The sequence below is a fragment of the Condylura cristata genome, unplaced genomic scaffold (assembly GCF_000260355.1).
Source record: "Condylura cristata isolate star-nosed mole 26May11 unplaced genomic scaffold, ConCri1.0 scaffold00022, whole genome shotgun sequence".
NCBI classification, from domain to species: domain Eukaryota; kingdom Metazoa; phylum Chordata; class Mammalia; order Eulipotyphla; family Talpidae; genus Condylura; species Condylura cristata.
Window position 1 is genome coordinate 30492832 of NW_004567123.1, and position 24729 is coordinate 30517560.

The 24729-nt window shown below is 44.6% G+C and overlaps 1 protein-coding gene across 1 annotated transcript in view; it reads left to right on the top strand.

Moving 5' to 3' along the window:
- ARFGEF2 (ADP-ribosylation factor guanine nucleotide-exchange factor 2 (brefeldin A-inhibited)) overlaps positions 1-24729 on the top strand; it is a 71894-nt gene that overhangs the window by 38824 nt on the left and 8341 nt on the right. Inside the window, exons 15-34 of the mRNA XM_004687460.2 lie at positions 2021-2132; positions 2670-2875; positions 4947-5031; positions 5112-5283; positions 5869-6020; positions 7010-7138; positions 8173-8331; positions 10402-10549; positions 10861-10960; positions 11262-11302; positions 11394-11563; positions 13996-14147; positions 15319-15491; positions 16090-16250; positions 17571-17701; positions 17828-17957; positions 19767-19902; positions 21104-21242; positions 21345-21399; positions 22455-22569. Of these exons, the coding sequence (XP_004687517.1) occupies positions 2021-2132; positions 2670-2875; positions 4947-5031; positions 5112-5283; positions 5869-6020; positions 7010-7138; positions 8173-8331; positions 10402-10549; positions 10861-10960; positions 11262-11302; positions 11394-11563; positions 13996-14147; positions 15319-15491; positions 16090-16250; positions 17571-17701; positions 17828-17957; positions 19767-19902; positions 21104-21242; positions 21345-21399; positions 22455-22569 (2666 nt within the window). The remainder of the gene's footprint in view (positions 1-2020; positions 2133-2669; positions 2876-4946; positions 5032-5111; positions 5284-5868; positions 6021-7009; positions 7139-8172; positions 8332-10401; positions 10550-10860; positions 10961-11261; positions 11303-11393; positions 11564-13995; positions 14148-15318; positions 15492-16089; positions 16251-17570; positions 17702-17827; positions 17958-19766; positions 19903-21103; positions 21243-21344; positions 21400-22454; positions 22570-24729) is intronic.

A 24729-nucleotide genomic window follows, 5' to 3' on the forward strand; every position in this document is an offset into this window, starting at 1 on the left:
AGCTCAGTAAGTTTGATTTATTTTAAAAGTTGAAGTTATAATGCACTTATAATTCACTTATTAAGTGAAATATTAACCTCATTTCTATTCTCAGTATCCCTGCTCACTCCCAGTCTGTTCTCCCTATTGCACTAAAAGACCTTTTCAAAGTGTAGTTCAGATCTTACCACTCCCCTGCCTGTAATCTTTCCATGTTTCCTACTACCTCATCCAGCCTCACTGACCTCATCTCCTGCCAGTACCCCCAGTCACATGATGTGTTTCAGCTGTTTAAACACCTCACACTTCATCATTGCCCACCTGCTTTGAGCACTCGGGCCTTTGTCATCCTTCAGATTTATCAAAACAGCTCTTCCTCAAAGAGGCCTTCTACACTATTCAAACAGGCCCTGAGTTATTCTCGTTTTACCCTATTCATATCCATTCTTTTTTTTTTATTGGTTTTTTTTATAATATAATAGTTTATTTTTACATCATTCTGTACTTTTTTTTTTTTCATCTCAATTGTAATCCCCGAGGGTTTCCCATCACCAAGTCACCCGTGTGCCATCATAGTCCCGTGCACTTCCCTTCCCTTCCCCCCCCTACCGTTTTTGATCCCATTCCCCACTCCACCCCCACAAAATGTCTCTGGTATATGGCTGTTCATTATCCTTATTATTCTCTCGCCTGGTCCATTATACTCCTGCTATGAGTTCATGTCCATACTTAACAGCTCTGCCACTGTTATTGCCATAAACAAGTTGCATTCTACAAAAGCAGGGCCTGTTAAATAACAAATTGAATGAAGACATTAGTTAAGTTTGTCTGCCTTTCAGAGGCACTATAAAATACCAGTGCTTCAGCACTCTTGTTTTTTTAAAGATTTATTTTTATTTATGCAAACAGAACTGGGCTATAGACCAGAGGTGTTGGGGTGAGAGGATTCACCATAGACAGAATGGGGAGTAGAACAGGCAGATTGATGAAGCACACTGCTGAGGGGAGCAGTAGACAAGACATCTGCTGCACCGTGTGGGCACGGAAGCAGCTGTGGCTCGCTTGCAGTGCTGCACTTTAATCCATTGTGCCACCAGGGAGGGCCAGTGCTTCAATACTCCTAAGGGGGGTACCTGGATGATCAGCCCAGGGCTGTTTTGGTGACTCTTGAGGACATCAGAGATTTTAGGCTCCTTTGATCTCTGCGTCATCATCATATCTTCAGCATTTCCAGTTTCAGTGTTGCCTTAGATTTAAGATGACTGCTGACACACCTGCCATCAAACATATATTCCAGGAAAGGAGTGGGAAAGTGCAAAAGAATGTAGTTGCCAGCCAAGTCAGCTTAGTTGAATGACTCTTCTTAGAAATCCCCTCACTGCCCTCCCTGGTGGCGCAGCGGATTAAAGCACAGCACTGTGAAGCTAGCCATAATTGCTTCAGCACAAGTTCAATCCCAAGGCAGCAGGGTGACACCCCTGGGTCACATCTTTCCTCTCTCGCTGCTCCCCTCAGCAGTTTACCTGGCCATTCTGCCTGTTCTGCTCCCCGCTCTGTCTCTTGTGAGTCCTCTCACTGCCCTTGCACCTCTGTCCTGTACCCCTCCTGTACCCCAGTTCTGTGTGTATAAATGAATAAATCTTTTTAAAAAAGAAATCCCCTCACCAATTCTCATGACCCACTAGCCAGAACTTTATCACATGCCCATACTTTGTTTAAGGGAGGCGGGCAAATGTAGTTTTGATCCAGATATTTGTGTACCTAGCAAAATATCTAGGGCTTTATTGGTGTTGGAGAAGGGGAGAGTGAATATTGGATGACAGCCAGCAGATGCTGTGTAGCTAGGTCAGAAATAAAAGGTGGAATTTAGAAAACCTACCAGGCACATCAGCCATTCCACACTGAAAAGTGATGATGGGATTGTGAGTTGCAGTGCTTAGCCATTTGTGCTGATACTGTGACCCACCTCACATGCAGGCCAGCCTTTTCTGTCCTCCAGATTTTGAAATAAGAAACCCTGTACCCTCTCTTCTTGAAACAGATTTAACAAGAAACCCAAGAGAGGGATCCAGTTTCTCCAGGAGCAGGGCATGCTGGGAACATCAGTTGAAGACATTGCCCAGTTCCTGCACCAGGAGGAGCGCCTTGACTCTGTAAGTGTGTGGATTTGGTGCTTGAATGTGGTTCCTTCGCTGGTTCTCAGCTTTCACCTAGAAATTGGCTGTCCTTGGGTCTGCTAGCTGCTGTCCACTCCCCTGCTTACTGTGGTCCTGTTTATCCCTTTCACTAATAAGTTTGAAATAAGTTCTCTGAAGGGAAAAACTAATTCCCCGCAGCTGGTTATGTCTTTGGTCAAATGGCATCAAAGCTAGAAGTGTACCTGGGCTGCTGGGAACTGTTCTTTTGTCTCCCTGTCTGCAGTTAACGTTTCTGAATGAGTCACATCATTCATCCATGTTTACGTCTCTTGTGCCTTCTGCTCTTCCTTCATCAGTAGCAGGGCAGACTGAACCTAGAATGGGGTGTGGGCAGGCTGGAATTTTCTAACAGTCTAGCCTGTTCTGGTTGCTTATGAGTGCCGGGCGTTCTCTGACCCCTCTCCCCACTTCACTCCACCACCCCCCCAACGCTGAAGTACCCTATCCTATAGGTTCATATTTGACAACTACATGTGAGTGTGTATGTTTCAGACCCAAGTAGGTGATTTTCTGGGAGACAGCACACGGTTCAACAAGGAAGTGATGTACGCCTACGTGGACCAACTTGACTTCTGTGAAAAGGACTTTGTCTCAGCACTGCGGACATTTCTAGAAGGTTTCCGCCTGCCTGGGGAAGCCCAGAAGATTGATCGGTTTATGGAGAAGTTTGCTGCAAGATACATAGAGTGCAACCAGGGGTGCGTGCCATATTGACCCTCCATGTTACCTTTCCCCTGCCCTAGACACTAATTATAATTTGGTTGGAGGTTGAGTAATCTCACCTGAGCAGGTAACTGAAGGTCGCAGGCCTCCTGTGCTCTCAGGGATGCTCCCATGCGAGAGCTCGCAGCAACTGTTTGTGTGCCCTTCCACAGACAAGACCGCTGAGGACCGGGAGGCTAGTGCACACACCGTGAATGGCGATCAGTGACTTCGTGAGTTAAGGGAGCCACCGCCCCAATCGAGAACCCACCCCTGATTCAATATATTGGGTAGATTAGAAGATTCTGGGTCTTTTTGGTTCAGTGATGAGCAAGTTACAAAAATGACCTTGTAACAAATAAAACGTGCATAAGTGTAGAATTTCATCTTGGGACTTTTTGCAATAAGTGGTCCTTGTTTTGTAGGAAGTGGAAACTGGACAGAACACATACTGCTATGTGTCAGCCGTGCCATAGACTTTACTTGCATTTCATTTAGTCAACCCCATAATTAATTAGCTAGTAATTGAATAGAAATTGTTTCAGGAGCTCATGCTCTTTCCATTGAACACGGTGCTGAGACTGTCTGGATATACAGACAGTTGATGTGGAGACTGTTGAATGGAGACATTCGGGTAACAACTCTGCTTCTCAAGGCAATACAGTTTTCATGTTAATTGGTCCCCATGAGATGGCATGGTTGGCAAAGGCAAAATTGGGCATTTTAACCAAATGGAGATTGGAATTTGCTGAAAAGACGTAACTACCTGTGATTTCCTTCAATCTACTGTGTGGACCCCGAGACCTTCGTCTCTTTCCCTTAGTCAATAATTTGGGGACCCAGTTAAATTGCAGATGATAATGCAAAGCTTTTGTTATGTTGTTCACAATGACTTGGATAAGCCAGTCTTTCTAGAGTCAGCTTCCCATGTTAGGAGACTGTGCCCACAGGTTTTCCTGTTTTTCCTTGATAGTACGAAAGTCAGACTTCACCAGCATGTTACTTCAAGCAATATAAACATTTTCTTTTACATTTCTGCTATTAAGTATTTTTTTTAAGATTTGTTTTATTTATTTACACATACAAACACTGCAGTGTAGGCTAGAGGTTTGAAGGGTAAGAGGATTCAGACACAAAGTGAGGAGTAGAACAGATGGATCTACCAAGTTACACTGCTGGGAGAGCAACCAGCAAGATAGGAGAGTTCTTCTTTGCCCTGTGGATCAGCTCCCTGACCAGAGATTGAACTCATGCTGCAGTGGCTGGCAATAGTTTGATAGCACTGAGACTTTAATCCCTGCACCACCAGGCCCTCTGCTATTAATTATTATAAACAGTAGTGTAAAGTGTAAATAGCTAATAATTAAACAGCATTTGTTTTTGGGTTTTTTTTTTTAAGATTTATTTATTCATACAGAACTGGAGTGTAAACCAGAGGTGCAAGGGTGGTGAGACTTTACCAGAGACAGAGTGGGGAGCAGAGCAGGCAGATCGATGAAGTCCACTGCTAAGGGGAGCAGCGGGCGGGTCAGGAAAGATCTGCTGCACTATGTAGGTCAGCTCCAGGGCCGGGGATTAAACTCACTGAAGCAGCTGTGGCTCCCTGTTGTGCCACCAGGGAAGACCCTAAACCCTTTTTCTAGCCAGTGCCTACCACAGAGTAGGTGCTCGTGAGAACAGGATGAAGGGATTGGAGGGAGACATGCAAGGTACAAATTTAGGGGTCCTCACTGCAGGATCGGTGCTGCAGGGCAAGCACTTTCAGAGTGAGGGTCTTCTCACAGTTGTGTTCTGGGTGCCTCACTCACCTCACCCTTATCCCTGGCCCTGATTGCCCCTCAAGGGTCTTTAAAACCTTGGGAATTGCTGTGTTGAAAGAAGTCTAGCACTCTGATACATTCTCCATTAGCTTTTTTGCACTCAAGGTCCTTGGTCATCATTCTGTGATGATGAAGGCTCTGACATCACGTGGTACACCTGCCTGCTTTTAGTGAAGTGGCTCCCCTTTAGCAGTGCACCTCAGCCGCATGTTCAGCTGTGTTCTCACCTTGCAATCTTTTCTTTCAGGCAAACGCTGTTTGCTAGTGCTGACACTGCATATGTCCTCGCATACTCAATCATCATGCTGACTACAGACTTGCACAGCCCTCAGGTAAAAGGTTTCAGTGACCTGTACTCTAGCTAAGTGGCTTTGCACCAGTGGCCCATTTTCTAAGTGGTTTTTAATTTTAGGTAAAAAATAAAATGACAAAAGAGCAGTATATTAAAATGAATCGGGGTATCAACGATAGTAAAGACCTACCAGAAGAATATCTCTCCAACATCTATGAAGAGATAGAAGGCAAGAAAATTGCAATGAAAGAAACAAAAGAGCATACAATTGCAACCAAATCAACTAAGCAGAGTAAGGTCCAATGACAAATTATTTCTATTGATTTCAATTTTTGAGTGTATCAGAATGCATGATTAAGTTCCCTGATGATAAATTTGATTTGCATATGTAGGTGTCTGAATAAGAAATGTGATTAAATTAATTATTGTGATTCTGTTGGTTCCTTCATAATAGCACTGTATTCTTTCTAGATTTGTGATTAGTTACAAGAAGGAATATAAAATAAGTAATCTGAGGACTAAATTACTCCCCAGAAATTTTCCTTCAAACTTTGCCTGTGGTGACTGTGCCACTCTCTGTGAGGAGTCTTAAGTTAGTTAAGCCCCTGTGAAACTCCACTTTTTTGTTCAAGAGGCAGCAGAGTGGAGGGGTTCACACAGTAGGCTTTAGCACTACACTGCCTGGGTTCAAGTCCCCACTCAGCTACCTACTCGCTGTATGATCTTGGGCAAATACTGAACCTCTTTGAGCCCCACTGTTTCCGTCAGTAAAATGGTAATATTCATAACAGAAATCATGAAGTCGTGCCTGGCACATAGCAAGTATTCTATGCAAGTGGGTCTAAGCTGCTATTGTCATGTTCTTAATTCTTTGTAGATGTAGCTAGTGAAAAGCAGCGACGGCTGCTGTACAATTTGGAGATGGAACAAATGGCCAAAACAGCCAAAGCTCTGATGGAGGCTGTGAGCCACGCCAAAGCCCCATTTACCAGCGCCACTCACTTGGACCACGTCCGGCCAATGTTCAAGGTGAGAGGGGATGTGGCTGGGCCTGACTCTGGCGCTGCCCATCTGGAAGCTAACCAGAGAGTGATGAGGGTGAAGAGATCAAAGAGAGCAAAGGCCAAGCGTGTGTGCTTCTCTGAGCCAGTGACTGAACAGGCCCTTCCCGGAAGCCCTTCGATGATGCTGGGGAAGTGCCTGCCTTGGCACTGGCACTGGCTCTGGGCTCTGTCCAGGCCCGCCGTTGCTGCTCAGCCTCTCTGTGTTCATCATCTGCACACTGGGGACAGAAACAGCATGTCAGGGCTGCTGGGGAAAGAAGGGATTAGGAGTTACTCCAGCCAGAGAGACCATTCATTGCGACCTCTACCTGAGTAGCCTCAGGGCCAGTTTATCAGGTGAGATTAGAAATGTCTGGAAAAGAAACATTTCTTTATGCATACCATTGATCTTTCTCTAAGATGTCTTTATAACAATTGTCAGTCTCCTAGTAGTTGTTCAGTTCTAGATTTTTGTTAGCTCTTATTTCCAACAGATTCACTAGAAAATTGAAGGAAAAGTAACATCTAAGTAATTTGAATTGGATGCTGAGGTGAGAAACTGTAAAACCTGTGCATCATTGTAACCTAATGTCACCTCAATTGGAAATAATAAGGAACCTTTCAACAAATTTAGCTACAGGACATAGATCACGTATCATTTTGCCAGCCAGCCTGTGATTGGTAATGGCTGCCAGGGGGTGTCTGTAACTGATCAGCATACTTGCTGTGGGCACAGGGAGCTGTGATGGTGGCTGCGCAATCACCACACATTTCCTCTCTCTACGCTTGGTGAGTAGCAGCCTCTAGCAAGAGCTTTGCCCAGAGTCAGGAGGGCCGCGTGGCTTGTGACTGGAACCCATGGCAGTCAACATACAGTGAGCTTGCCTTCTGGCTGTGCTCCTGGTGAGCGGGTAGCCTCCACACGCCCTCTCCACCCTTTAAGTTGGCCTTAGGGAACCCTCCCTCTGTTGGCAGCTGGTGTGGACGCCCCTGTTGGCCGCCTACAGCATCGGACTGCAGAACTGTGATGACACTGAAGTGGCCTCCCTGTGTCTGGAAGGCATCCGCTGTGCAATCCGGATTGCCTGTATCTTTGGAATGCAGGTGGGTGTAAGTCAGCAAAGCCCCAGAGATGCTGGTGGGCTGTGTTCTTTTAGACTTGGCAAAACTCAGAAATTATTAGAAATTTCTAATTAGTCAGAAATGTCTCACCAAACGGTTTACGTGTGCCTGCTGAGAAGAACTTCACAGATTTGTGCTGGCAATAGCCTTATTAGGGGAGAAAGTTGGAAATTTGGCTAGATCAGGGAAGGTGGCAGCCAAGCTAATTGACCAGATTTGACAAAACAACCTTCCTGTCCCTCTGCTTCATTGGCCTGCCCAGTGCTTAAGATACTGTTGTTGTTGTTTTTAATGAGTAGTTTTTATCAGAATTTCCCTTATTGCCAGTTCTTCTCTGGGGAACAAAATAGTTCACTGCAAAATGAATGTCTGCAAATGACTTTTGAGTCTTGAAAAATTCAAGCAAATAAACAACATGCAGTTCCCTGACTGCTAATGAAATCAGGAGGTTGTTGGTCTCATGCCATTGCTTCTAAGTCACTAAGAATTTGCTCCCATTTCCTTTGAAACCCTAAGTCTGCTGGTCCCATTTCCTTTACAGGTAGACATTTTCTTCTGCATCAGACCACAGGCTTTGACATCAGAAAATCTGGGTTTCAAAATCCAGCTCTCCATCTTCAGTAGCCATGTAATGTTGACACAGCTCACTTCTTTTTAAGATGCCATTTATTTCCTCATTGTTTCACTCAAGAAAATAGGCCTGCCTTGCAGAATTATTGCAGATACTAGAAGCATTCAACAGATTCCTTCCCTACTCGCTCCACAGGAAGTGGAATGCGGAGCATAAATTTTAGGTCAGTTGGAAAGGAGAGAGCTAGTTCTCCAACATGTAGTGTGTAAGGAACTCTGAGAGATGTTCATTAACAGGACACCGTATGGGACAGCTGGCCCAGTCATGTATGTAAAGCCTTTTGATGTGTATATAGTGGGTCTCAGGCAGCCCAGGTGTGAAACAGTCCTGCAGGTGTGAAAACAGTCACGCTAAGGATGCACTCTCCTTGCGCTCTCCATCACAGCTGGAACGAGACGCCTATGTTCAGGCTCTTGCTCGCTTCTCCCTACTGACAGCCAGCTCCAGCATCACAGAAATGAAGCAAAAAAACATTGACACCATAAAGACACTAATTACTGTGGCTCACACGGATGGCAACTACCTTGGGAATTCCTGGCATGAGGTATGTGTGTTCTTTTGAAAGCCTGGCAGTTACGTCTTCCTTGCTGGGTGACTCCAGGCCTCCCTCATACTGACTGGCATTCTTTGGCCAGCTCCATTTTCTTGAAATCAAGCCTAACTTTAATTCGAGGTCTTCCCTTATCCACTGATACCTCCCGTGTCTGGAAGTCAGACTCTGGGGTCATGTTGGGTGAACTGTGTTCAGATGCACCCCAACAGAGTGCCCCGGCACCCGCGGCGAGGACAGGCATAGGGTACACTTCTCCTCCTTCCCCATGTCCTGTGCGCTTCCTGGGAGCGGTTATCTTCAACAGACTGCGCTAAAGCAAAGCCAGGAGCCTGATGCCTTTCGTGACAGTACCTAAAAAGAAATGGTCGGCACTGCAGTGCACCACTGGGGGCGATTGCCAGTGCCTCACACTTTTACTTAAGCAGTGTTCACAGATGACAGTTTAGGGATGAGCGTCATTGATGTGAGCGAGCATGTTTGAAAGGTGATGCAGCAAAATAGAGTTATTCCAAGGAAAAGATTAGAAACAGTCTCAGGTTCCCAATGGCTGTGGAATGAGAGATTGCTCTTTTTTTTTTTATTTTTAAGCGTGGTACAACATTTCTTAGAATGTTACCTGGCCATTTAAAATGATATTGCAAAAATACCTAATGAACCAGTGAATAGCTACTTGCTCTCCTGCAACTTTTTCTTTCACTTGGGCAGAATGATGAATCTGCTGTGCCATCCTGCTAGTTGCCAAATTTCCAGCAGCACCTGGAAATACTAGAAGCAACTTGAGTTGAGTTAATTAGTGGTCAGATGCTTGAGAAGTCAAGTTAGAGCCTTAACTTCTTGGCATAGATGTAGATGACATACTTTACAATACAGTAATCACCAGATTTTGGAAAAGAGGGAGCATTGATAGATTTTTTCAGTGATAATTTAATAGATCATGCTGTGAGGAAAAATCAGGATGCTTCTCTTTGATTGAAGTCTCTCTCAATCAAGAGGAAAACAATTTATAAGTAAAAACACACAGCTCTAAAATACCACTTAGAGTCCTGTACTCTGGGACTGAATTACAAGGTTAGCATGAAAGAAAAAACTCAACTTTAGTCACAGGTTCCCTTGAACATTTCTAAGGAGCATTTTGCCTGGAAAAATGCCCTGTTGTCCCTGTTGTCCCTCAGTGAGTCTCATGCAGCCAGTCTTCAGCCAGTAGAAGATGAGATTTATTTCTTTTTCTTCAGGCAGTTTTCTTCAGGGAGACAGGTTTGTGTGAAATAGATGTCCCCAAGCACCAGAGCTGCTCCTCAGGCCTGGCAGCTAGTCTTCCCCTACAGCACACTCACCCTGGGGCACGTGCACATTCATTCGATTAACCAAACAATGACTGTCCAGCCATTTTAAGTGCTTGAGATTCAGCAGCAAACAAGATAGAGCTAATACTCTGTTGGCGCTTGAGGCAGAGAACAAAGAAATACATGGCATAATGCCAAAAAGGGAAAAAAAGTGTGACCTGAGAGTGGTGATGGGGTGGGGGTGTGATCTCAGTGTGGTCTCTCTGAGGGAGATGTGCCTGAGGTGGGAATCAGAGGGAGCCATGGCAACAGGAAGAGCAGAGGGGTGGCAGCCCGGGGGGCAGGGGCAGACCTGTCAAGTTAAGGGGGCAGCAGTGAAACCAGTATGTTACGAGAGGGAGAGCAGGAAGGGAAGGGGGCTGGGGGTGGGGTGCCTGGGCCACACTAGAGGGCGTGCCCACTTAGTGGCTGGGGGTCCAGTCCCCTCCTCCTATCAAGGGCTCGCCTTCATTGAGACTCACTGTATAATTAAGCATGTAGTGGCATGCTTCCATTGTGACAGCTTTTCTTTTGCTCATTTTCTTTTTCCTTTTTTTAATAATTTTTTAAAAAGTCAGTCTTCAAGACCGATACTCCATGGATTGCCTAGCCAGGGCTAGGGAAACCATCCTAAGAAGAAAGAAAAGCTATTTCAAAGGACACTTTAATGACTATGCTTGTAGTGCCCTTTTCAGGCTGAAAAGTGAGAGCTGATTTCTTTACATTTTCTTTTCATTAGATCCTGAAATGCATCAGCCAACTGGAGCTTGCTCAGCTGATAGGAACTGGGGTGAAGACCCGCTACTTATCTGGGTCTGGGCGTGACAGAGAAGGGAGCCTGAAGAGCCACACGTTGGCGGGAGACGAGTTCATGGGCCTTGGCCTCAGTAAGTGTCCAGGCCCACAGCTGGCCACCCTGGGTCTGCACGTTACAGGGTGACACACTCTTGCCTCACTGTCGTGCACCGCCACTGCCTCTGTGCCATCTGGCAGTGTGTTTCTGCATGAAGTGGGAGTGTTGCTTCGGCTCTCTTAATCATGATCAACTGCCAGTAAATTGCCTATTTTACCAAAACCAGCAGGGGCACTACTTTGTTTTCTATACATGTGGCTACACTGTTGGAGAGGGAGGGGCCAGGGAACTTAGTTTAGGCTACTTGGGTGTTTGGAGTATCCCTGATTTCTGCCACTGTTGCAGGTAACTTGGTGAGCGGTGGTGTGGATAAAAGGCAGATGGCTAGCTTCCAGGAGTCGGTGGGCGAGACCAGCTCTCAGAGCGTGGTTGTAGCTGTGGACAGGTACTGATTCTGTTCCCCAGTGAGGCTGGAGTGGCGCCTTCTTGGGGTTCTCAGTTTCCCACTCCTATTGCATGACATGCTGTGAGAGTTTGACTCTGCCTCCCTTCTCTTTTGATGTGTTACATTCTCTTTATCAGTATTCTGCTCTTGGCTCAGTGCTGTACTTTTGATGCCTCGTTATTTATTTTAATGGAGGTGCCAGACCTAAAATGTTTCCTTTTTGCCTTTTCTAAGGGCTCAAAATGGAAATTTCAGCCTCCAAACCTAATTTTTATGTTATTATGTCTAATTCCCTTCCTAGAATTTTTACTGGGTCCACCAGACTGGATGGAAACGCAATAGGTATGTATTTGACTCACCTGTGATGACCCTGGGAGCCTCCTGCTGTCTGACAGGACTAACAGGGCCTCCTGTGTTGTCGGGTCTGCCGTAGTTGACTTTGTCCGTTGGCTGTGTGCTGTGTCCATGGACGAGCTGGCTTCTCCCCACCATCCCCGAATGTTCAGCTTGCAGAAGATTGTGGAGATATCATACTACAACATGAATCGGATCCGGCTGCAGTGGTCCCGAATATGGCATGTGATTGGTGATCACTTCAATAAGGTGATGCTTCAGATTCAAAAAGCACTCTGTTGGGGCTTAAATTATTAAAGAAAAAGAAAGGCAGTCAACTGGGGCAAAACACAGAAGCATAAAAAATTGGCTGTATTTTCTGGGTTCCTGTAATTAATTTCCTGTGGAATCGAGTAGGAGCTAATAGTACTCAGAGACTGAACTAAAAACCAGTAGTACTGAATAAATACCCCATACCTGGGAGGCAGGCTCATCCCACACAGGCTGTCGCTGAGTCACTGTGCAAACACTGCTGCTTGAAAGCAGTGCAGATCCTGAGGTGCCTTATAGCCAAGATCGAGCTACAGTCAGAGAGCCTCACCCTTGACTGTTCCTGCTGCTTGTGTTCTGGCTTCCATCGCCACCACTTCCTGCAGCCTTTGTCAAGGAAGTTAGCATTTGTTTGCAACTCAGAAGCGAACCAGAGACAAGTGACAGGCTTTCTCTGCTAGGAGAAAACCAGACCGATCTTTCTCTCCACTAAGGGTTTTAGGTACTTACCGGTGCACACACACACACACTGAAGAAGGAAATCAGAAGAATGTGGGTTGTATATCTGAGTTCATGTGCTTCTTCAGGGGACGATAAGAACTTAGTAGTCCTATTTTCCATCAAAATGCTTTTCATGCTTTCAAAACCGTTTCCGTAGGTGTGGAGGTGGCTGTAGAACAGATGTTTACAGTTAGTGTTATTAAAAGCCAGTCTATGCAAAAGAGAATTGCCCTCTCTACATTGAAGAGAAGAAAACCCATAAAAAGTAGCCTGCCGCTGGCGTGGAGCGCAGGCATTAGCTTGCTGTAGAGACTTGTGGCATCTCCGCAGTCCTGTTCAGAGCTGGCAGTGTGATGCTGCTAACGTGGGGTGGGGAAGACGTGGGCACTGTTGGCTCCACAGGCCACTGCCAGCCTGCTCTGGCACTCACTGAAGTGAGGCTTTGTCAGATGCAGTCTTGCTTCTGACTTGCCACATCAGCCAGTCAACATTCTCTGTTTCCTGTCAGCTCAAAGTAAGGGCCCTAACAGCACACCATCTGGCTGACAAACCAGCCATGGCTAACTGCCTTGCACCAGGCACGAGACAGGTGAGGGAGGTCCTGGCTTGTGTGGCGCTCACCCACACTTGATGATCAGATGAATGAGGATAAAGGATCCAGCAATGTAGTGTGTCAGGCTTCTTGCGATGGGTGCTCAGGGTTTATGTCTGAACCCTCAGTGAGCAAACAATCACAGCCTGCAGATGACCCAGGGTACATCTACTGAATAACAGTCTCGTATGAAGTAGTCAGCTGACTCAGCAACCACCTCTCACTAGCTGGGTAAATAAATTCTTAGTGGACCACTTGACGTAATTGACGCGAAAGAACATGTGAATCATAATTTTACTATACCTTGCATTCTTGTCTGAACCTGTGAACCTGTGACAGCTAAGCTGTAACACACATTGCTCATTTATTCTACAAAATCGTGTGTGTGTGTGTGTGTGTGTCCCCAAAAGGGCAGGTTTGTCATAAAAAAGGAAAGGCAGTTTGGTAGACACAGGTATGCGGAAAGAGCTGCCCCTGAAAGGGACAGGTTTGCTAAAAGCAACACCTGCAGTCACGAGTGGGCAGGAGAGCTGCAATTCTGAAAGACCCTTTTGCTCACCTCTGTGGAATCTTCTGTTCTCTTGGAAATGTTAATCTAAAAATGTTTTTCTAGTGCTTCCCCTGGAAGAACCTGAACTTCCATATTCAGTGGAACTTTTTTGTGAGGGGACATTAACTCACAGAAGTTACTTTTCCTACCTGCGATTCTGTTGTCAAGACTCTGCATGCCAATTCTCAGTTACCTAGAGGCCTCTTATGGGCAAGCTTAGGATATAGGCTGGCAGATGGTAATTAGACATTTCATAGTTATTAACTTCATTACTAAAGTCCGTTCCATCTAGTCAATGGTGCTGATTAGTACAAAGTTGTGGAAAGTTCATTTGCTCACTCTGGGGCTTTTCATTCCTTCCACTATCTCAGAAGAATGTTCTGCTTCCCTTGGGGAACAGGAGCACATAAGAACCTCCCGCTTTAAAGGAAATAGATGGCTGAGTCCAGCTTTAATAACTCAGCCCTTGCAGCTCTAGCAGTCATGGGACATGTGACCCTGGGGGTGCAGAGCAGCATGGTGGATGTGTGTGTTCCTGACTGCCCTGCATTTGTAGGAGGATAGTCTTACTAGTTTCTGATTACACCAACACATTCCCGTTTAAAAAAAAAAGTACAGCTGAGGCCAACTTTAACCATCACCACCACCAACTGACCCTCCCTCAAGGTAATTTTTCTTACCAGTTTGGAGCGTATCTTTCCCAGAATGATTGTCCAGTTTTGGTGTTTGGAACCCACACCCACAATTGCTGCACTGTGCCTGCTGCACTGGCTTTCTTTTTCTGTTTAGGTTGGTTGTAATCCCAATGAAGATGTGGCTATCTTTGCTGTTGACTCACTAAGGCAGCTCTCCATGAAGTTTCTGGAGAAGGGAGAATTAGCCAACTTCCGCTTCCAGAAAGATTTTCTGAGGCCCTTTGAGCATATTATGAAGAAAAACAGGTATGTGCATCCTGGAAGACCTTTGGTCACATTCCCCCTGAGGGTCTAAAAATACCTCCTAATAGTAACCACGTGGGTTTTTTTCTCCTTTGTTGTTGGAAGCAAATAAAATGGAGAGACTGATTTATCTCTATTGTCTCTAAGTCAGTCACACTAAGATCTATGTATAGCCTTTCCCAGAAGGACAGTTCTCACCACTGCAGCCAGTAGAAATGTGGCCTGCGTTCCTGGGAGCTGTTGACTTTTATACGCACTTCAGCTTGCGTTCTCTAAGAGTAGAAGCCATTGGAAATGTGTAAACAGAGAAGTGAAGTGGTTTCACATATTTTAAAGGGTCACCTAATATTTACCCATGGAAAATGGGAGGCCATAGGATGAGACAGGCAGCTGTTGTCGCTGTCCAGTAGTAAGTAGTGGTAAGATGCTGAAGGATAGTAGTAACGAGTAGTGGTAAGATGCTGAAGGATAGTGATTATACCTGGCTACCAGAATTTTTAATATGAGTGAAAATTTTTTGAGCCCCCAAAATGGACTAACAATGTCTTAAACCACAAGACTGTGCTCTGGAGCTCTCAGAGGCAAGCAGTCCCAATTTTGGTTCCCCTGCTCGAGCAGTCACTAAGGCCTGGGCTCTTTCCACCCTTCTGTTTGACCACAGGGTTGACTTGAGCTTATTTTATGATGGCAGGACAGAGGGTCTACCTCTAAGCATAGTACTTTGTTCAAAATGAGGCTAACGATTTTTTTTAAATAAATGTAGACTATGGGTGCTTTAGAAAGTTGTCCTTTGTTTTGGTTTGTTTTTTTTTTTAAGATTTATTTATTTATTTGTACAGAACTGGGGTACAGGCCAGAGATGTGGAGGGTGAGAGGATTCACCAGAGACAGAGTGGGGCACAGAACAGGCAGATCGACGAAGTACACTGCTGAGGGGAGCAGTGGGCGGGTCAGGAGAGGTCTGCCTCGCCATGTGGATCTCCTCCGGGGCAGGCGGGGATCAAACTCATGCAGAAGTGGCTTAAGCTTCTTTGTGCTGTGCTTTAACCCGCTGCGCCACCAGGGAGAGCCCAGTTGTCCGTTGTTTTAAGTGCCACTTCTGAGTGATGAACTGTGTTCATTTTCTACCTGCTGCCCAAAGTATGTATGATGTGGCCACCCATTCCTTTCACAGGTCTCCGACCATCCGGGACATGGTGATCCGTTGCATTGCCCAGATGGTGAACTCGCAGGCGGCCAACATCCGCTCAGGCTGGAAGAACATCTTTGCTGTGTTCCACCAGGCAGCCTCTGACCATGATGGGAACATCGTGGAGCTGGCCTTCCAGACCACCGGCCACATCGTCAGTAAGTAGCTCTGGCCCTCCCCCCAAAGAAATGTCCCACCTGGCGGTCCAGAGGGAAGACTACTTACTTGGTATTTTATTCCTCAAAGGTGCTCCCTTATTTGAGCTACCCTGTGACAGAATATTGTGCCAGATGTATTTAATGTGTGCTTACATGAGCACACGTGCACAGATGCAGGGAGAGGCAGTCCTTGTTATTTGCAGATGTAACATTTGTGAATTCACCTACTACTAAACTTTCAGACCCATTCTCCTTGTGCTTCTGTAGTTGTTGGCTAACATGCATACTTACAGAGCAGCAGAATCCCTGGGTCACCCAAGCTGTGTGTCCCCAGCTGAGGTTGAATGAGGTGGTGCTCTGTCTTCTCATTTCAGTCCTTTCTGCAAACAGGTTGCCTCTCTGCATTATGTGTAGTGCCATGAACTTGCAGAAATGCCGCAGTGATTCTCTTAGAGCTCACAGAAGTCAGTGCCTCTGGAGGCTGCACTCACTCTGAGTGTGTGTGTGTGTGTGTGTGTGTGTGTGTGTGTGTGTTTTAACCCCAATTTCTAAATCCTGGTCTTATAATAAAAACAAAAATGTGCCTGTGTTTCCCCAGCAACTATCTTCCAGCACCACTTTCCTGCAGCCATCGATTCCTTCCAGGATGCTGTGAAGTGCTTATCAGAGTTTGCCTGCAATGCTGCATTCCCCGACACGAGCATGGAAGCCATCCGGCTCATCCGCTTCTGCGGGAAGTATGTCTCCGAGAGGCCGCGGGTATGTGCCCTCTCCTTGCTCGATGGGCGGTGAAGGGCAGTTGAGTCATGGGGCACCCTTGCTCCTGGCAAAACATTTTCCAGCCCCAAATGCTGGTGTTACAGGGGTTCATGCTTCTGTTGTTTTGTATGATATGAAATCATTTTATTCATACTGAACTTTTACATGGTTTCCTACAGATTGTACTTATAGAAAATAAGAGTATTTAACTTTTAAATTTTGGAGAACTGTACAACTGAAACTTGGAAAGAAAACAAAGCTCCTTTCTAGGAAATAACATTTGCCATGGTGACATAAATGAGACATCACACCTAAATACCATCTTCTGTTTTCTCCTAAAAATGTTTGGGGCCTTTCTTTTTCACTTCCCCAAGAAGAATGCTTTGTTTCAGTGACTGAATCAAATACTCGGCTTGGGAAAAAACAAGCTCATCTGTCGCTTCTTGAGCATTCTGTATAGAACAGTAGACCTGAGGGGGACAGAGCTGGTCCCAGCCCCAACTTGTTAAGCTTGAAGAGAATAGTCGTCCCTGTTACTGGGCATCTGCACGTGTCAGGCAGTGTACTGGCTATTTTCTACCTGTTGATTCATTTCATGTCCACATCAGACCTGGGAAATGGGCAGTAATACCCTGAGTGTCCAGGGAGTTAGATGAAGCACATAGAGAAGCTGCCTTATGTTAGAGAATCAGTTGGTCAGGAACTTCCATGCCATCAGATGATAACCCCCTTCAAAAGTGGTCACTGAGTAGAAGCCATAAAATCCCAGAGAGGAGACGGAGAATAGGGCTTCACATCCAAACTGGAAAACTGTCAACTCCTAGCTGCAGTTCACCTTACTCTTGTGCCTTAGTTAATTCATCTATAACATGGGCTGTTTCCCCTCCCCCTGGCTAATGGAGTGGTTATGTAACACATCCTCCCAGTTCCCGGCCCCCAGCAAGCACTCAGTAAACAGTGGTGCTGCTGCTGTTATTTCAAGTAGGATACACAAGAACATTTCAGAAAGACTTCAGATGTTGATTCTTCTGGGATATTTTGCTTGTACCATAACAGTCAGTGCTCTTCCTAGCGGATCACTCCCAATCCCAGGACTTTGGCGAGCCACCCACTCACTCTTCTAAGACCCACAAAGGTCCATTGGTTCATCTGGTGAAACAGCTTACGTACCCATGGGACGGGTTTGTCTTGCTCTCCTGGAGTTCTCCATGTGCCCTGGCTGAATGGACCATTCTAGGATAGGAAAATATGGGAGGCTAATCATTCCCATTCTTTCCTTTGCTTACTTGCTCTACGACTGAGAAGTGGCTCTCATTGCAGGTGTTACAAGAATACACAAGCGATGACATGAATGTGGCTCCTGGCGACAGAGTCTGGGTCCGAGGCTGGTTCCCCATCCTCTTTGAGCTGTCCTGCATCATTAATAGATGCAAGCTAGATGTACGGACCAGGTAACCATGCCCCTTCTTGCACTGAATGAGCCTCAGTCACCTTACCTGCCTCCACTCACCGCTCTCTTCTCTGCTGTTCTCTTCCCCCATCCCACTCCCTTTTTGCACTGGCTTTGTTTCCTCCAGGGGACTCACAGTCATGTTCGAGATCATGAAGAGCTATGGCCACACCTTTGAAAAGCACTGGTGGCAGGACCTGTTCAGAATTGTGTTCAGGATTTTCGACAATATGAAACTCCCAGAGCAACAGTCAGAGGTAGGTGATGAATAAAGCACTGCCGGGTAAGATGGGGAAGGCTCTGAGGATTGAAATGGAGTCTTAACTCCTGAGCTGCTGGAAGAGTATTTTAAAGAAAGCTGCCTTCCTGGCCCTCTTCTCCCAGAATTGACTAGTAAGGGACTCTAGTCATCTGAAAAACGGTGAGAGGAAATAAGCCATCCTGGGCCAGCCTCCGGTGCCTGCGCTCAAGGCTTCACCCTGCCAGTTCTGTATATACCTGCCTGGTCCTCTGAGTCACGTGGCCTCTATCAACTTCTGAACAGCCAGTGACCAGTGACTGTCTCTGGCCTCTTTAAAACCCATTTTAACAAGACTTTTAATGAAGTTATAGTTGGAGGTGATGCTGGCAAATACTAGACCTTTGTTAAAATGGATGTTTAATGCCTCTGGGGCAGGAGGGTGAGGAAAGGATATTCTCTCTCAAGATTTTGATATGGAGAAGTAACTTTTTTTACCTTCTTTTCAGGACACCATTCCCTCTTCCCCCCACCCCTAGTGTAAAAGTAACATGTTAAATATGTGAGATTAGGAATATATAAAAACGTCATAATTTTGCCATTCAGAAATCAGAGAGAAACTTGGCAAATTTCCCTCAATTTTCTTCATCCTTTAAATATGGTCATAGTCATAGCATAGATATAGTTCCCTATTACTTTAACCTAACCTAATTTTTTCTTTATTATAAAAAAAAGAAGGAAAACTGAAAAACAAAGCAAAAGTACAAACACTCACAGCCCCACGTTCCAGAGGCCAGCACGGTCACCCAGGTCCTCGGGGCACGGTGGTGTGTGCTGGAGCAGGCACCTCTCTTTTTCACAGTGTCGTCTGCCGAGCACACTGGGTCCTGCCTTTTCACTTAACGTGTGAATGTTTACAAATGAATATGTAACAAATGAATGTCTCTCTCGACTGTACACTCTTTTCCAACAGTGCTTTTACAGTCTGGAACATACACCCAGCCGTGGCTATTCCACAGCCCTTGGAAATTGCTTCCAGTTTTTCTTTCTTTGAACCACACTGAAAGCAACTTTTGCCCAGCTACACTTTTGCTTATTCTTTTGTGTGTTTTGGACACGTGGGTCAAGTTGGGTGACCCGATTTTTCAGCTACCTTTACTCTCCTGCCTGCCACGCCTGAGAACCCTTCTCCATGCTCTTCACACTACTCCAGCTCCTCATACTTTGGCTTATTTCATCATTGTCTGACAGGCCAAACATACCACATTAAAAGAGTTAATTGCTAATGAGGTTGCTATTTCCCTTCACTTCAGTGATTGTGGCCTCTTCCTGGTTTTCCACAGCCTCAGTCCAGTACAGGGTTAGCCATCGCCTGTTGATTTATTAGTATTTAACGTAGAAGTAATTCAGCATGAATTGCAGATGATTTTACCCACTGGGCTATTCTCATTTCCTTCTCACTTTGGAAGATTTTAGCTTCAAAGTAACCAGATCAGTTGGTTCTTTCTTTATGACTTCTGTTTTGGAATTGTGCTTATCAACCCTTCCTTTCTCCATGACTTTATAAAACTATCTCCTCTGATAATTTTATGACATCATTTTTAATATTTACATTTTAGGTATAAGATGTGAGTAGTTACCATAATCTCACACTTGATTTTTCTAAATCATTGAAACTTTTTAAGTATCACTTTGAATGATTGCTTAATGTTTTGGTATATGGCATTACCTTCCAGAACAGTTTTACACAGTTGACCATGATATATGAGACTGTCAATCTCACACAGTGTTAGTGGCTTTTAACATAATCTTTTTATTCTTTTTCCAGAAATCTGAGTGGATGACAACAACATGCAATCATGCACTTTATGCTATTTGTGATGTATTTACCCAGTTCTATGAAGCTTTGAATGAAGTTCTTCTTTCTGATGTGTTTGCACAATTGCAGTGGTGTGTAAAACAAGGTATACTTTATTGTCTCTAAGCATCGTTTTTCTTGACATGGTCCTTAATGAGAAATTAATTTTTTCAAACTATCAAAGGCATAGGTATAACACCAAGGAGTAGAGTGTATAATTTAGTTAGATTTAAAAAAAAATCTCCCCCTATTTCTTTAATATTGATATAGTTAGTTCTTATTTTTTTTTTTTAAGATTTATTTATTTATTCGTACAGAACTGGGATACAGGCCAGAGATGTGGAGGGTGAGAGAATTCACCAGAGACAGAGGGGAAGCAGAACAGGCAGATCGACGAAGTACACTGCTGAGGGGAGCAGCGGGCGGGTCAGGAGAGGTCTGCCTCGCCATGTGGTCACCTCCAGGGCAGGCAGGGTTCGAACTCATGCGGAAGTGGCTTTAGTTTCTCAGTGCAGTGCTTTAACCCGCTGCGCCACCTGGGAGGGCCAGTTAGTTCTTATTTTAAAAAATGTACCATTGGAGGTTATACTGTTCTTTCTACTTCTGTATGTTTAAATTTTGCTGAAATTAAAATGCTTTTTAAAAGTTTTTCCAAAACAATTTGATTTTAAAGTTAAGCGTTGGCCCTCTCTGGTGGCACAACGGGTTAGGATGCAGCACTGCAAGCTGGCTGCAGCCACTTCAGCATGAGTTTAATTCCCCCACCCCAGAGCTGACCCACATGGTGCAGCAGACCTCTCCTGTCTCCCCGCTGCTCCCCTCAACAGTGTACTTTGTCAGTCGGCCTGTTCTGCTCCCCACTCTGCCTCTGGTGAATCCTCTCACCACCCCTGCACCTCTAGCCTGTACCCAAGTTCTGTATGCCTAAATAAATAAATCTTTAATATAAATAAATAAGTGTTAAGAAGGCTGATGCTGATGTGGCAGCAGTTGGAGAATGTTTTCTTTGAATGACTAAATTTAGAAACACTGGTCCACTATTTTCTATAGTTGTTTACCATTCCTCATACTGGAACCATTTTAGTAAGTAGCAAAAATTTTGACCTCTTCCATCCCTAACAATGGTAAGTAGCTGTTTGTAATGTTCTTAAAACTAAAAAAGTTATAATGCTGCCTATCACATTCCTTTAATTAATTAAAAGGCTTCTTAACCCACTAGTTGCTTAGTCTCCACCTCACAATATGAAGTAGTGTGGAGTCAAAATAAACAGTTGCACTTTTAGGAAAGGTGCTATTTCATCTTGCAGATAATGAACAGCTGGCTCGATCAGGTACAAATTGCTTAGAAAACTTAGTAATATCCAACGGAGAGAAATTCAGTCCTGACGTCTGGGATGAAACATGCAATTGCATGTTGGACATTTTCAAAACAACCATCCCACACGTGTAAGTATCGATGCCTTTTTCAAGCTCTTTGTATTTGGTGGGTACTGTGGACTCAAGGTGGCCTCGCACACTGATCATTTTCCTTCTCGTACATTCCCGTAGTTTGCTGACATGGAGACCTGCAGGAATGGAGGAAGAGTCATCAGAAAAACACCTGGTAGGGTTTCTTATTGTTGTCTTTTCTCTGATCTCATAGTATAGTAAAATACTTAGCACCCCAAAGAGTTTGTGCTTCTCTGATGGTGAGTTTAAAAAGGTTATAAGATCTTAAAATTACATCAGTGTGTTTTTTCAAAAGTGTAGAAAAGTATTTAAAAAATAAGTCAATACACCCCCAATAAAAACCACAGTTTACATTGCTCATTTTATTTTCATGTGATGGCGTACATATCACCCACACGTAGGTGGGCTCATCAGCACATGAAGTATTGCTTAACAGGATTGTGAGCATTTTTCAGCATTAAATACCCTTCAAGAACAGCCTTTTCAGTGGCTGCACATTATTATAAATCATTTAACTAATTCTCCCTCGTTGGATTTCAGGTCAGTTCTAGAGTTCACTTTAAATAATTACAAATGATGCTTTGGCATAATTATCTTCATTACCGTAATAAATAGAGTACTTTCCTCTCCACCAGTGAAACAGTACTTAGTTTTTATGTGAGGCCACATAAAGAAGTTCTGTGTCAAGTTCCATTTAAAGTGTTTTGGTTTTATTGCCAGAGCAGGGGAGGTTGGTGTTATAATATTAATTGTATGCCCAAATAACTATTAAGTCATTAATTTTAAAGGATATTTGGGACATAAAAAGTTAAAAATGAAACATTTTGATGTTTTTTGGGGTCTTTTTTTGACTATTGTTATCTGCTGTCGACTTAACAACAACAACAAAAGCTAGCTATTGCCCCACTAGTCTTTTTTACTTGATCTCATTAGAAATTTATCACACTTGTTATTATTAAGTCATTGTACATAAAGAAGTTCCCTCTAAATTAAAATAAGAAAGTGTGAAATTTTGATGCGGTGAAGGGGAATCATTGGAATTTGTGACCCGTCATGCTGCTTTTCAGAAGTGCTGGTTTCAGTATGCCACGTAATAGGACTTCTAGCTGAGTGAGTCGTCTGTATTCCACAAGGCCACCTAGCATTATGCCAGACCTCTTTGCCCAGATAAGGGAAGTGAACAAGGTATCTTCTCTGATTTACTTTTAGGACATGGACCTGGACCGCCAGTCTTTAAGCAGCATAGATAAAAATGCCTCCGAGAGAGGCCAGAGCCAACTCTCTAACCCAACGGATGACAGCTGGAAAGGCAGGCCATATGCAAGTAAGGCCACTTTTGGTTTGGGTTTGTTTCTATTACCCAATTCCTGTAGGGAGCACATTTGTGGGATTGGAATATTCAGAAGGCCCAAGAACATGGGTGATAGGCCCTGTACCCCCGTGGCCCAGACTACAGTTTGCTGGCCTGTGGCATCTAGTGCCAGTAGGTTCTTAAGTGCCTTTCCAGAAACATGCACATATACAACAGATTTGCCTGTACGGAGCATCGTTTTCTCCCTGTACCTTAGAGATCACTCAGAAACAGCACCTAAAGAGCTTCCACATTGTCTTACACTGTTTTCATTATCCCAGGGTGTAGATGTACTATTATTTGCTTAATTGTGTCCTTTCTATGGGCATTGTGGCATCTCTAGCTTTTCTCTGGAAAAGCAGTACTGGAAAGCAGTACTGCCCAGAGTAATCGCATCCTTAAGTCATGTGTTTCAATAGCAAATTCCTAGGAATAGGATGCTGGGTTAACAGATAAGCATACCTTCTGTGTCGGCAAGTTTTCCAGGTTGCCTTCCTGTAAGGTTGTACCTACTTGCATAGCTGCGCGAATACCAGGTAGAATCTGGTCACTTTGGAGTACTTTAATTCGCAGTTTTCAAATTATGAGTGAAACTCATAGATTTTATACGCATAGGATAAACCACTTCTATTTTGTTTTCTGTGAACTCTATATGTATAATCATTACTTACTTTGTATTAACTGTTGGCCTTTTTTATTTATTCATTTAGAGAAGCTCTTTGTATGTTAGAGCTCCCTTTTCTGGATATGAATCTCAAGTTATGTTTGCCAGTTTGTCTCTTAGTGCTGCTGACAGTTTCGCTGTCTGTCATTCAAACCCTGGCTTCCCAGGTGCTGTGTGCCAGGCCCTGTGTGTGTGCTTCATGTGTGTGCGTTCACGTCGTCCTTGCACTGGCCCTTTGAGGAGCTACTGTCTTACCTTCCCATGGACTGGGACTTCAGTGACATGACTCACCAATACGTGGTAGAGATTCAGCTGCTGACAGTAGAATCTCTGTAAAGATTCACCCAGCTGAATGGAAAGTTGCAATTTTTCTGGTGACATTCTGGGTGCTTTGAGGTCGTGCACCCCTTTGTCTTCATAGCAGTCCCCCCCTCTTTGGACCACCCTCAATAAGGCATCCGATAAGAAGGAGCTGTGGTGGAGACGGGTGCACTGCAGGGTGAATATGTACAGCTGAGGGTCTCTCCAGAGTCTAGTGAGAATGACTGTTTCCTCATCAATTCCAGATAGAGTGGCTGACTTGTGTGTGTAGGGACCAAGTGTACGCTTTTTAAGTACAACTTCTCTAAGTGTGGCAGGACGTCTCTCCTCTGAGAAATGCCTGGGACTTGAGACCCCTCTTTCCTCTGGTCTCCCTTATCAGCCTCCCTTCTGGGCATAAGCTCAGTCAGTCAAATCACTTACACTACTGTATTGCCTTCTTCCTGTTTACTGTTGACAGATGACACAGTTGAATTGGGCCAACTTAAATGTACATCTCTGCAACTCTATTATATTTTTTGGTAATCAAATCTAATTTCACTTGGAGAATTTTTATATGTATATGTAACTTTCAAACTCACGTTGAAAAACCTGAAGCTGACCCAACCTCTTTTTGTTTTTTGTCTCTAAAGCTTCATTTCATGTTTTTGATTTTCTGATTTTATAATAAGTTTAAAAAAGGAATCTATTTCGACTCGAGTCACATTAGCCAACCGTTACATAGTGCCTGATGGGGGCCACCCCTGAGCCCAGGGACTGAGAAGGCCAAGGTAGATGAGATGCTACTCAGAGTCTAGTCAGCAGGCAGAAACCACACCAACAGTCTGAGCAAGGCATGCTACATAGAGAGGTGCTAGCTAGCCAGAGATGACTTACCACCAAGAGACAACACTGGAGGAATGTGGGAGTAGAAAATGTCAGGAGCAAGTCCTAGCTCCACGGCAGACAGAAGATGGACCAGGAATAAGATTTTCTTGTTTAAAAACAAGATTTATTTTTATTTATTTATGCATACAAGAACTGGATACAAGCCAGAGGTGGGAGTAGGGAGTGGTATGAGAGGATTCACCAGAGACAGAGTGGGGAGCAGAGCAGGCAGAATGACGGAAATACACTGCTGAGGGGAGCAGCGGGGAAACAGGAGAGGT